General features: G+C 42.9%; 1 protein-coding gene across 1 annotated transcript in view; it reads right to left on the reverse strand.

Moving 5' to 3' along the window:
- Positions 1–11,066, reverse strand: part of UBE3C (ubiquitin protein ligase E3C) — a 70,450-nt gene extending 59,384 nt beyond the window's left edge. Inside the window, exons 1-2 of the mRNA XM_041408429.1 lie at positions 10,712–11,066; positions 287–340 (exon numbers count right to left, since the gene is read on the reverse strand). Coding sequence (XP_041264363.1) covers positions 287–340; positions 10,712–10,777 — 120 coding nt within the window. The 5' untranslated portion in view covers positions 10,778–11,066. The remainder of the gene's footprint in view (positions 1–286; positions 341–10,711) is intronic.
- Between the last annotated feature and the right edge of the window lie 1,580 nt (positions 11,067–12,646).

Below are 12,646 nucleotides of genomic sequence, written 5' to 3' on the forward strand. Positions count from 1 at the left end.
AAAAAAAAAAAAGACTAGATCAAATAAACACCAAAATAAAAGAGAAATTTCCCTTTGCATCCAGTGCATGCTTATCTTCTTTCGAGATGAAAAGCACTTCTAAGGAATAGCTTAAAGTACTCATATTCTTTTGCCAATTAAAGCATACTTTAAGACTATACAGAACTTGCAAACTGAAAGAAAACATTTCTGAACTAAGTATGGCAGCAGCAGAAGTACTTTGCACTGCAAATGTAACACCAAAGGAAAACCCAGCAGGCAGGCAAACGCTTACAGGCTACTTTACCTCTCGTTTTCTCCTTTCTTCCTGAGTTCGATGAAGGAGAGAAGCCTTTTCTTCCTATGAGACACAAAGAAAGACACTACTGCATTTTCATTCAAACACACTTCAACTGTGTTCAGGATATTTAATGCAGACTTCACTTCAGGGATTGCTCCAAATGCACACAAAACATAGAGAAAAGTAGGTGTAAATCATTTTCTGAACTCACAAATACATGGCAGGCAGCCCTCCCAGAAGAACACTGATGGAGGGAAGTTATGTCCCTGTGAAAAGGGACCAGCAAAGAGCAGCAAACTGTACTGATCCCTGTCCATGTCTGTGCTCTCAGCATCCCAACTACCCTGGCAAACATCAGCCATTTACAAATGGCAGAGCTGGAGCACAATAAGGTCCCAGTCCCACCAGATCATACCAGAAGTCTGAGTGTTTTCCTGCCTGGAGGGTACATAAATCCCTGGCCCAGGTGCACACAGCAAGCTGTGGCACGTTCAGAGCAATCACATCCTGTTCCAAAGCCCCTTGCTTTTGTCTAACTTACAAAAAAGCATGAAGCTCTTGTATTTACTTATCCTTTCTCTCAAAGCTTGTCCAGAAAAGATGTCAAGAGAGACACAGCATAAATGGCAGGAATTTTTTCTTTGAAAATTTTGAACTCTTCACCCAAATTAAGGCTACACATCAAAACTTTCAGGACAGTGATCTCACCAACAGAGAAAAAGACAAGAATACTGAAGTGTTCATGAGGCCTCAAAACCCAGTATTATTACAACAGAAAAACCAGGCATTTGCTTTTAAACCAGTCTTATACAAGTACTCACAGATTACAACATATAAACAAAGCTTTATTTGCAAGAGTCTCTTACTGGATGGTTCTGGGTAATTTCCAAGGAAACATACAAAATAACTCAATTTTGGTGCACAGTATTCAGTTTCCACTGCAAGCAACAGGAGATGAAAGCTGCCTGGCACCTTCCCAAATCCAGTCTAAAACACACAGCTGACTTAAGGAAACTATTTTCATTTACTGACACTACAAAACAAATGACAACTTTGTTTTTTTCTGTATGCCTGCATTTGCCTAGAGAAGAAATTAAAAAACACTCAAGCTGAAAATGTACTGTATTTTAATACACAAAAATCAATTTGAGGTTGGCAAACAAATGTTTATAAAATATTTAAGTACAGCTGAAACAACTGTGCTGGAATATTTTCTTCAGTGTCTACCAGCAGATAGAAAAAATGAGAGCAAAACTCTTCAGCACCTCTTTTTTGAAGATACAGAGGAAGCAAAGTCATGATTCTCTCAGTTTCTTTAGGATAGAAAATACTCTGACCACCAAGAGAGTGAAAAACAAAAAAATCCCAGGAGAAGGTTAACCATCTTTCCTCTAAAGACAGTATTTATGGCCAAAGACACCACTAACTACAGCTGTTGCCCTCTAAAGACAGGGTTTGCTCCATGTGTTAAACACAGGACAAACGAACTTAAGGAAATCCATACATAAGGATGATGTATCTCCACTCAAGCAGTACAGAAAGGCACACACAAAGACAAAACAAGGTACTAAATTAATAACCAACAAATGGCTTAAAGTTTCAGGACTTTTTCAACAGCTGATACCTGATGTATTAAAGAAGTTGGTGAAACGTCCCAGTTTAGAAGTGATCATTCTGCTGAAAGCACCATGTGAAGTGCATTTCTGCTTAGAAAAAACGTTTTGTAACTTGTCCTTACACTTCAGACAGAATTGAAAGAAAAAGCAGAACAAAATACAGAAAACAAATTGCTACGTGTGAATAGAGAAGATAATGGTATGAAAAAACACAAGACAGAAAATACAAAATATTAGTAGATAAAGGAAAATAAGTGGTCAGAGGGTTTATCAGAAAAAAACAATTTAAAATCATTTGAAGAGGGATGGAGATACAACAGGGCAGTGTATCCTTAGTATATCACCAGCTTTTCACTGATGAAGAACTGGGTCTCTCTGTAGCAATCAGTCTTTAATCCAATCCACTCTTAAACTAACAAAAGTTACGTTTTTAGTCAGCCACATACTTGCTTTGAGTACCTCTAAAGAAAAATGCCAACTTGCTAGAGTATAAATTAAACAAAATAGAAGAACTGTCCTAAGACAATAAAATATTCAGGTGTAAGTGCATCCCACCTTTACCAAATTACTATGGGTAAAATAATACTGTTATTCCTGTTCACAAGACATACACAGATCATAACTATGACTAAAGAATACATTTAAATTAAACTCAATAAAAATATATCCCCTTAAAGAGTTAGTAAATCAAGATGGAATACACTGCCCCTTCAGAAATTAAAAAGTAACCATGCATGTGCAGAAGAAAACAAACCTGCAGCAAGAAAGAGATTAAAAGAAACACGAAATAACCTTCTTCCAGTACAAAGGGCGTTCTATCAAAATCATTTCTTAAAGAGAGGTAACTGCAGTCACCTCTGAAATCCTCCCTGAACTGGCCCTTGACAAGCAGCGCTGTGACAAGGAGCTGACCTCAGCCGCTGCTGTTCTGCAGGGCTGGCTGTGAAGGATGACAGCGTTACTGCAGTGACACCCGTTTGACAACTCCCACCCAGAGCCTCCGACCGCTGCCAGCGCCAGCCGCAGCTCCAGCACCTCTCCCGCTGCCAGAGCTGCTCCCAGCAGGAGATGGCCCGACAGGAACTCCCAGAGATGGAACTCCTGGCTCACTCCTGCTCCCCAGCTCGCCCTGATCCCGGGCTGCCCACGCCACCGTCTTTCCTCTCCTGCCAGACAGGCACACGTCCAGTGTTGAGTGTTTCTTTCAAGGTAGGCAGGCAGACATGGCGGGGGGAACGAAGCCTGAGCTTGTCCTGACTGTCACTCCCAACTCAAAAGGGATGAAAAGCCCTTCCCTGAACCACAATCCTGACTTTTTATGGTGTGGTCTTCTTCCTTCCCTCCCAAGTGCAGAACAGGGAATACACCACCCGTGAGTTTTCATGCAACGTAGGACACATCTGGCTGTCCCTTTCCTGCCCGATGCTTTCTCCAAAAGAGAAAAGGCAACCAACCTCTTGCTCTAGCATTGAGCTGCACCGTGAAAACCCCATTTGAGAGGTTTTCTGTGGGGCACGGCACAAAGCAACAAGAAAGCAGAGACGTGACAGCAAAACACAGAGCGACATCGCAGAAACGACTCAGAGGGCAAGACAGAAGGAGGAAAGTGGTGAAAACAGAGAAGCAGATGGAGGACAGTACACAGAAAGGAAAATGTGTGACTGCCACCAAAGAAATGCTGAGTAACATCCGAAATGTTAATTTGTACACGGGGATAACACAGAGTTCCATGTACTGAGCTGTTCATCACAGCCAAGTTCCTGGTGGCAGCAATCGGGAACAGCCACATCTGACAGTGGAACAATGTCAATGTCAGCGTTTCAAAACCAGCAGTTCAATCCATCATACCAAAAGAATGTTAAATTGAAGTTATTTTCTTACCCTGGTTTTGCTGAAATACACTTTTTGGCTGCAGAAGCAACGTTTGCAGAACTCCTAGCTTTCACATACCCTAGCCAAAGACTGAAGTAAGGTACAAAAATATAGAAACTATTACTCTTTTCCTTCTGCACTTGAACACTTTGTCTTGAGAGAAATAAACTTTCAGCCTTCTTGGCTCAAAATCCAGATTCACAAAAATAAAATGTATACATAATTAAATCCTCTTCAACACTTCTAATATTTGTTGACTCCTAAAATCTGAAATTGAACATTCTTGGACAGCTATTTACTGGCTATCCTATAGCAAATAAATTTAAAACCTAAATATGTCCAGATGCAAAGATGAAACTGAATAATAATTTTCAGGTACTAGCTAAACACAGATTTTTTTAAAAAATTAATAATAACACACTGAAGCAAAAATTTAATATCATTAATAAATGGTTGATGCCTCTTTATAAATGAAGAGAGTTTATTTTGGTTAGTAGCTGAGAATGCTTTGTATTTCACACTACAAGAGGTCATGCAAAGTACAAGGCATGACTTTTTATGAAATTTTCTTTAAAAAACAAATAAACACTTGACCTTTTTTAATTTTTGTGGACAATTATAAAAACTTGTGTGGTTTTCATCTACAAAATCCAGGAACTTGAATCCTTTTTTTCTTTCCTTAAAATAAGGAACATGACTTTACAGCTGAATTTAACTCAAACCACATAAAAATCAGTAACAACTCCCAAAACAAATGAAGTGACCTAAGCAATTTATAGAATAAAATTCCTTTCAACACAAGCATTCAGTAATTCCAGCCAATAAACGGAAAAAAAATTAACATTTATTTTTACAGAATAAATGTGACCACTGGGAAATATCCCCCACCTTCTCTCTTTCAACACAAGCATTCAGTAACTCCAGCCAATAAATGGAAAAAAATTTTAACATTTATTTTTACAGAATAAATGTGGCCACTGGGAAATATCCCCCACCTTCTCAACAATGCTGCAATCTCCTGACATTATTTTAGACAAGATGAACTCCAAGTGGGTTTTTTTATCTGAACAGTAAAAGAAATTTGCATTTTAAAAGGCTTACAATGCCTTGAACTGAACCTCAACCATTTAAATTCCATTGAACATGTCTGAATATGTTCAGCAGCCTGAAATCTTCTGCTTTTAACCAGTTTGTGATTCTTCTTAATAAAGATGTAAATAATCAGACAAATTTATATGTAGAGCAGACAATCCTGCAGAAGAAGGGAGTTTGAACTTTGCCCAGGAGAGGCGTTTGGCCCTGCAAAGCCTGACCTCACTGAAGCCAGTGTCACAGTGCTTGCCAGAAAACACCTCAGCTGAACTTTAGCTGAAATTTACTCTGGGGTGTAGGGAGGATCTGGAACCTCTTCTATCATGGTACCCACAAAACCACACACGGGGGAACCAGGATTTGACTAGAGGCTCTAGAGGCCAACTGAAATGCAAGAAAGTTGTGTTTACATTTATGCTCAGTTTGTCCCTGTTATGATTTTTAAGATGTATATTGCACACAGAGCTGTAGGTGAATGATTTCTAGTGGAAGGTGTCCCTGCCCAAGGCAAGGGGGTTGGAACTGGGTAATCTTTAAGGTCCCTTCCAACCCAAACCATTCCGTGACTCACCATTTTCTCAGGAACAAGGGGGAGGAAATGTATTTATAAAAGCAGAAAATTTTGATTTGAATCTGAAAAAATAGCACATAACTGAAAATAACAGTGTAATCACTGCTGCCAGCTAACTACAACTCCATCTTTTGTAGCTTGCTTTCAAGTGAGGAGAATTTCAAAAGTAACAGAGAGAAAAAAAAGTAACTGTGTAGTTTCCTACTGACAGGCAGTCATTATTTTACAACATGATGGTCTCCTTATACTTCCACACCACAGATCTGAAATTCCAAGAGTGTTTCAAGACTTGGGCTGTGACACTGCAAGATTCCAGCTGACTCAGGGTGAGGTGTGCTCCTGCACACACAGCTACGCCATGTGCCTGACAGGACAAAGGTCTTAGGGAGCAAAGGTGAAATTCTTTCCCACCATTTGAAAATAAACACTCAATTTGTAATTCTGATCTAGAATTCCCATACTAAAATCCTTACCATCATTTCACTTCCATTGTGCCATGGTGTAGGGTCAAATAAGTTATAATAAAATAGAAATTATTTCCTTCCTAAAATTATTTTCCTCAATCCATCAGTAAGAGAGAAATAAAACTGGTCCATCAATGCTTATATCCTACAGGCATCTACCACAACAACCAATCCCAACTTGGGCAAATCTCTCCATGCACTGACAATTTTACAGCCTACTGTTTGTAAAATTTTAATTTTAATTCCACAAGAAGTTATTCCTTGTCTAGACTACAGACAACAAAGAGCAAGCAAGGTGCTTCTGGAGTTCTACCTCTGCACTTCAGCTGAAAGCAGGGGGGAATATAAACAATAATCTAATGTTTAATGTCATGTTACTAATTTAAGAAAACAAATCAGAAACTACTAAATTAAAATATAAACAAACTTTGCAAATTGAAGATCTCTGATTAGTAAAAATATCCATATTAAAAGAAATTACTGAGACTTATTTTAAAATAGAGTCATCAATATTTGCTCATTAGTAAGCTTCTACATCTTCCACAAAAAAAGCCAAAGACAAAAAAGAACCTCAAACTCAATGAAGTTGTTTTCACTTTCATGACCATGTTAACTCATCTGTATTACAAATTCTGAAAAAGGAGGGATTTTTAAATTATCTCATAATGCATTATAATTTAAAATACTCTATTTTAAACAGTCTTGGGATTTATAAAAGCATGGTTTTGATAGCTCAAGTGATACCGTACATTTGACTTAATATTCTTTTTTCCTGTTAGATTTCCAAGGTGTCATTCATACATTTCACAACTTAATCAAACAACGTGGAGCTACAGAGCTCCTTGTACATCTCAGCATTGGCCTGGGGATGCCCTGCACGGATGAACTAAAGCATTGCTACCTCAAATTTTTATTATTATTACTGAAGTTAATGAAGTAACACCAGGCCTGACTGTCCCAAGTCAGGCTGACGTGGTTAAACCAATTCTGTGCTGTGTTCAACTCCGTGCTAAAGTCAGTGACAGCTGACAGCTGTCCCCAAAAGGCCCGGTGACACTCCACCTAGCAGAAATATGCTCACTGCACGGGACACACGGGATGGGATGGGCTGGGAAGCAGCCAGGTGAAGGCACCATCTGCTCCAGTCCCCTCACAGTTGGGTTAGGTGAGGCCAATCTGGGTGAGCTGCACCCCAAGCCAACCCTTCATGCACAGCTCTGCATTTCCTGCCTGACACACCACAGACTCTGCAGCCACAGCCTTGCAGGCAACGATTACTGTCCTGCACAAAATGCCCATGAGTAATTCAAGACGTTCCTGTATTGAACTCCAATAACAGCACTCATTTTTGGAGGCTACTTTCCCTAAGAAGCACAAATATGGTTTGCCAGTTACAATTAAACTAAATTTGAAAATTTCCTTTAAAGAGCCTCATAAAGCAAAAAACCATGTTTTAAAGGTGATGATAAACTACCCCAAACATTACAAAAATAAATAAATCCCTCTAAAATTAGATGATCACATTGTAAACAAAATCCTGTATCTACACCCTCACACACACTAAAACAGAGCCAACAGTCCAGATGAATCAGCAGATTCTTAAAAGTAGGTATGAAAGGAAAAGTTCAAGCACTGACAATACCACCTACATTTTTGCACTTTTGTACAATGCATTATTATAAAGCTACAATAATATTCTGAAAGGATTAGTCACTGAGGTAGTAATTTTGAGAACATCAATTTGCAGCCTGTGACTAGAACAAAAACAAGTGATGCTTGATATGGGTGGACTGAAGTGCCTCTCAAAAGCATGCACAATTCAGACCATAACACACATGAATAGAAGATGCAAACAGCTCAAAAACAGAGCCAAAGCTCTCTGCTTTTGTAATTCAGAAATTCCATACAAGCTTAGTGATGAGAAGGCACACTACATTCAGTACCTAACTGCCACAACTATGCAAGTCCCCAGTTTTACTTCTATCATTGTGCTCCTACTGACAGAACTTACTGAAGTCAGCCCCTGTGAGGCCCAAGGGAACGCTACAGACACACACGGCAGTGCCAGACAGGTGTCAGCACATGTGAGCTGTGACCAGCACAGTCACTGCTTGCAGCTGCAGCTCCATCAGCAAAACCACACTTCTGACAGTGCTGCTGATCATTATTTTGTGTAGCTGTATTCACACCAGGCCCCACTGGCACCTTTAGCACTGACTGGCTCCTCAAAAAGGCGGTTTTGTCATTGTTCTGCAGCGCTGCAACCACTCAGGGAAACTTCCCCAAACTGAGTACAGAGTTATTCTTAGCATTAAGCAGCCTGCATGGCCCCAGTGTTTCTGAATGATGCCTTCTCCCACCAAAGGAATCACAACAGGCAGCTCTAAGTATGCAGCTAGCTGCCAAAAGCATGGCAGAGGTACAGTGTTGATCCTTCTAAAGTTTTACACCATTTGGGAGGGCAAGGGCATTTGTCAAAAAAATGAGGGTTTTTTGTACGTGCACCAAAAGCTGGAAAGAAATAATTTACAATTCACTTTCTGTAAAAATGAAGCCAATACATGAGAGAAAGATGATCCCAGGAGCCTATATGAAATAATGAGAAACTCACATGATGCCTAATTCATGCTTACTTAGAAACAGAGACCAGTCAAAGTTAAAAGATAAAAGCAGATATATTTAATGAAGGGCCCTTCAGGTACGTGAAGAGCAGATGAAGCCTCCCCAAGGGGCTACACCCAAAATGGACCATGGGCATAAGTTTTCCACACAGATGTAAGTTTGGTCTGTTTACAGATCAGGGGTTAATCCTCCAATTACAGCTTCAGGTAATGAAGTCCTATTCCCCCAGTTTGCTCCCCCCCCCAAATCACTTTTGTTTATACTTTTCAGGGCCTGAGGCTGTAGGGTGTCTTTGGATAACAGGCCCAGAGGGACTGTTTTGTCTAATCAAAATGTGAAGACAGTTATCTACAGTTTTAATGGAGTTTAGAGCTATGCACTAATGCAGTACAGGACTTGAAAAATACAAAAGCAAAAATCTTAAGGCATCATATGGAACCCAAAAACATTTCCCACAGCAATCTCTGCCGTAGTACGCTTTCACAGAAGTTCAGCTAAACTGCATTTAGAAGTAGTTTTTATTACTATTCAAATAAATTCTTTCTTTAGTACTGTACAGAGCTTCTGAAAATCAGCAGCTCTTTCAAGGACACTCTAGGAAGTCTATGCAACCATGATGCCCAAAACTGTGTGTAACTGATTTGCACTGATGCAGCACAGGCACTCTGGGAAGCGATGTAGAATCATGAAATCTGTGCACCAGTCACTATCAATCTCATCATGAACCACAACCTCTACTGCACACAGTGAAGGTTATGCATCAATTTCAGTTTCCAGTCCTTTACATGCTAATATTTGCCCTTGGAAATGTATGCCTGCATAACATTAATAAATTTGTCCCATATAATTATAATAGACATAATTCTGATACATTTGCATGAATTACTAAGTGTAAAAGAAGATATTATGGCAGTTGTTTACTTCTGTAGAAGGAAACATGTTCAGGAAGAAACACTATGAGCAAGTCAGGGTCAAAAGTTGCAAAGTACCTGAAGTGTACAGCTGAGGACCAGGGCATGTTCTGCCAACTCCTACTTAAGCTGGGGAGTATTTATGGCATTTTGACTCATGTAATGCCAGTTTACATGGCCTAATGAACAGACATGTCTTAAGATAAACAGAAGATGAATCAGAGGAAAAGCTGCATAATCTAAATACAGTTCTGTATACAATCTCTTGTAATCTCTTTTATTATGCCAAAATGCAAACTTCACTGTAATTTTAATATCTTATATTGCAGAATTTTTGCTCATTTCCTCATTGTACTACCAAACCTTAAAAGTTCCCAAGAATCAAACTTGCTTTTAGTGCACAATAATAAAAACTTAAGATTTTTTTTTTACCCAATTAAAATTCAAAAATACAAATGGAAACACTCATTAGCTTCCCACACACTCATCTCCAATGACAACGGGGAGACTCAGTATTTTTACAGTGAATTAAAGTGACCCCTACAGATCAGGCCACTTCTAAAAACACTTTGTCCTTTCTGTCATTCTTCCGAAGTCCTGTGCCCTTCAGCGCTCGACTAAACATTTGCTTACCCTGTCCAATCAGCGAGATCTGGATAAATCACTCTGCTTCGTTCCCATCAATAAACACGAGGAAATCAAATAGCCTGATACAGCTGACAATTAACCGCTGCTAACCCTGCGCACGACAAATCGACTGAACCTAAACTTGACAGAGACCAAGCCGGCGGCCGCGGCTCACGTGGATGAACCTCCCCCGGCAATTCGGGTTGTGCGAGGCTGCGTGCGTCCCACATCCCCCCGGCGAGGCAGCTCCACGGCAGACATCGCCTCTGGAGGGAAATGACAGGAGGGCTCCGAGTCCTTTCCCCCTGGAAGACCCGGAGAGCGACTGCTGGGGAGGTGCCACCGGCCACGACACCCGCGATCGATCGATCGCCCGCGGGGGGGACGAGCCAAGGAGACATCTCCTCGCTTCCCAGAATTCTTACTACACTACAAGCCTGGGATGGTGTGGCCTGATTATACAAAAAATAATAATAACAGGGAGGCAGGGAGATCAGAGATAAACACATCATCAGGAGGGGAGGGTTTTTCCCCTCTATTAAACCTGAGTCATCGCTGCTCCCATTTCTGAAGGCCCGACAGTAAAAGCACCGATAACAGGGCGGGGGGCGACAGAACCGACACAGACACGGGCACGGCCGGGCGCCGCTCCTTACCTTCCTGCTCGCTCCTCCGAGGGACACCTTGGGCCTTGTTTTGAAATCGCCTTCAAAGCTGAACATGTTTACAGCTTATCCCATGGGGAGCGGGGCCCGGCCGGCCGGCAGGGCGAGCGGAGGGGCCGCACGAACCCCCCGGGCTGGCGCCCCGCGGCCCGCCCGCCCCCGCGGGGCTGCTCCCCCGTCCCCCGCCTTCTCTGCGGCCTTCGCTATCCCGGTCGCCCCGTTCCTGACCGGCGGCGACGGCGGAGCGTAGTGGGAGGAGGGAGAAGGAGGAGGAGGGAGCGGAGGAGGGGGCAGAGGCAGCGCTCCCGCCGGCCGCGCAGAGAAGATGGCGGCCGCCCGCCGCCCGTCGGGCGCGCTCCCGACACACGGCCGCGCCCGCCGCCCCGCCCCCGGCCCGCGCCGGCCGTCCCGGCTGCGGGTGTTCCACGGGAAACTTCCCTGCTCCACGGGAAACTTCCGTGCTCCGGCTGTGCAGGGGCGACTGGGGTGTACTGCCGCATCCTGCCCAGACGGGCCGCGCTGAGGGCGAGAACCGAGCTGAGGATCCACCCGGGCTTTGGCGTAGGGCTGACCCCCTCAGCGTCATTTAGCTACGGGAACACAGTTGCTACACACACACACACATACATGTACATAATTTGTACTTTTAGTAGCATAAGCATATCACAGAATGAATAAGGTTGAAAAAGACCTCTGAGATCATAAGAGTCGAACTTTTGACCAAACACCTCCACCAACCAAGTGCCACATCCAGCTCCTAAATAACTCCAGGGACAGTGACTCCACCTCTCTGGGCAGCCCCATTCCAATGTTTAGTCACCCTTTTCTGTGAAAAGATTCCTCCTATGTCCTACCTGAGCATCCCCTGGTGTAAGTTGAGGCCAGTTCCTCTCATCCTGTGCTGGAAGAAGAGACCAAGCCCTTCCTGGCTACACCTTCCTTTCTGGGAGTTGTAGGGAGAGTTGAGAATTCACAGAATCTTAAGATCATCAAGTCCAATCCAGCCCCAACACCTCAACAAAACCATGAGTGCCACATCCAGTCTTTTCTTAAAGACATCCAGGGATGGTGACTCCACCACCTCCCTAGGCAGGCCATTCCAGAACTTTATCACTCTTTCTGTAAAAAACTTTTTCCTAATACCTAATCTATATTTCCCTTGATGCAGCTTGAGGCTGTGTGCTCTGGTTGTGTCAGTGCTGCCTGGAGAAAGAGCCCAGCCCCAGCTGAGCACAGGCACCTTTCAGGAGCTGTGCAGAGTGAGGAGGGCACCCCTGAGTCTCCTTTTCTCCAGGCTGAGCACCCCCAGCTCCCTCAGGGGTTCCTCTCAGGGTTTGTGTTCCCAGCCCCTCTCCTGCCTCGTTGCCTCCTCTGGATGCACTCAAACATCTCAACGTCCTTCCCAAACTGAGGGGGCAGAACTGGACACAGCACTCACCAGTTCCAAGCACAGGGGAAGAATGACCTCTCTGCTCCTGCTGGCCACACTGTTCCTGACACAGGCCAGGATGCCATTGGCCTTGGTCACCAGGTCATTCCGGAGTCTCTTCTTCTCCATGAAGAGATGGACATGGCCCCATTGCAAAGATGTCTTGAGAAGGGTGAACACTGAACAAACACACTGATACAGGCTTCCGTGTAGCCATGACAATACACTTGGGAAAATACACATGATAGAGGTGGAGTCAGGAATGGGACCTCAGCTGATGAGGAGTGGAAAGAGAAAAAGGCTGTAATGTAAAAGCAGCAGACCCAAATGGTGAAACTACACCTGAGGCTGCTTTACATTTTGTAGCCCATTCTCCATTTTTTCAGCGTCCCTCCAGATACAGAGGTGGCATAGACAACAACAGTAACAAAAAGCAATTACTCAGTCTGCAACTCAAGGTGGTAAATAAATATAGGTGGCTGAATCCAGCTTTCATT

The sequence above is a fragment of the Onychostruthus taczanowskii genome, unplaced genomic scaffold, assembly GCF_017590055.1.
Source record: "Onychostruthus taczanowskii isolate IOZ18803 unplaced genomic scaffold, ASM1759005v1 scaffold3, whole genome shotgun sequence".
NCBI lineage: Eukaryota > Metazoa > Chordata > Aves > Passeriformes > Passeridae > Onychostruthus > Onychostruthus taczanowskii.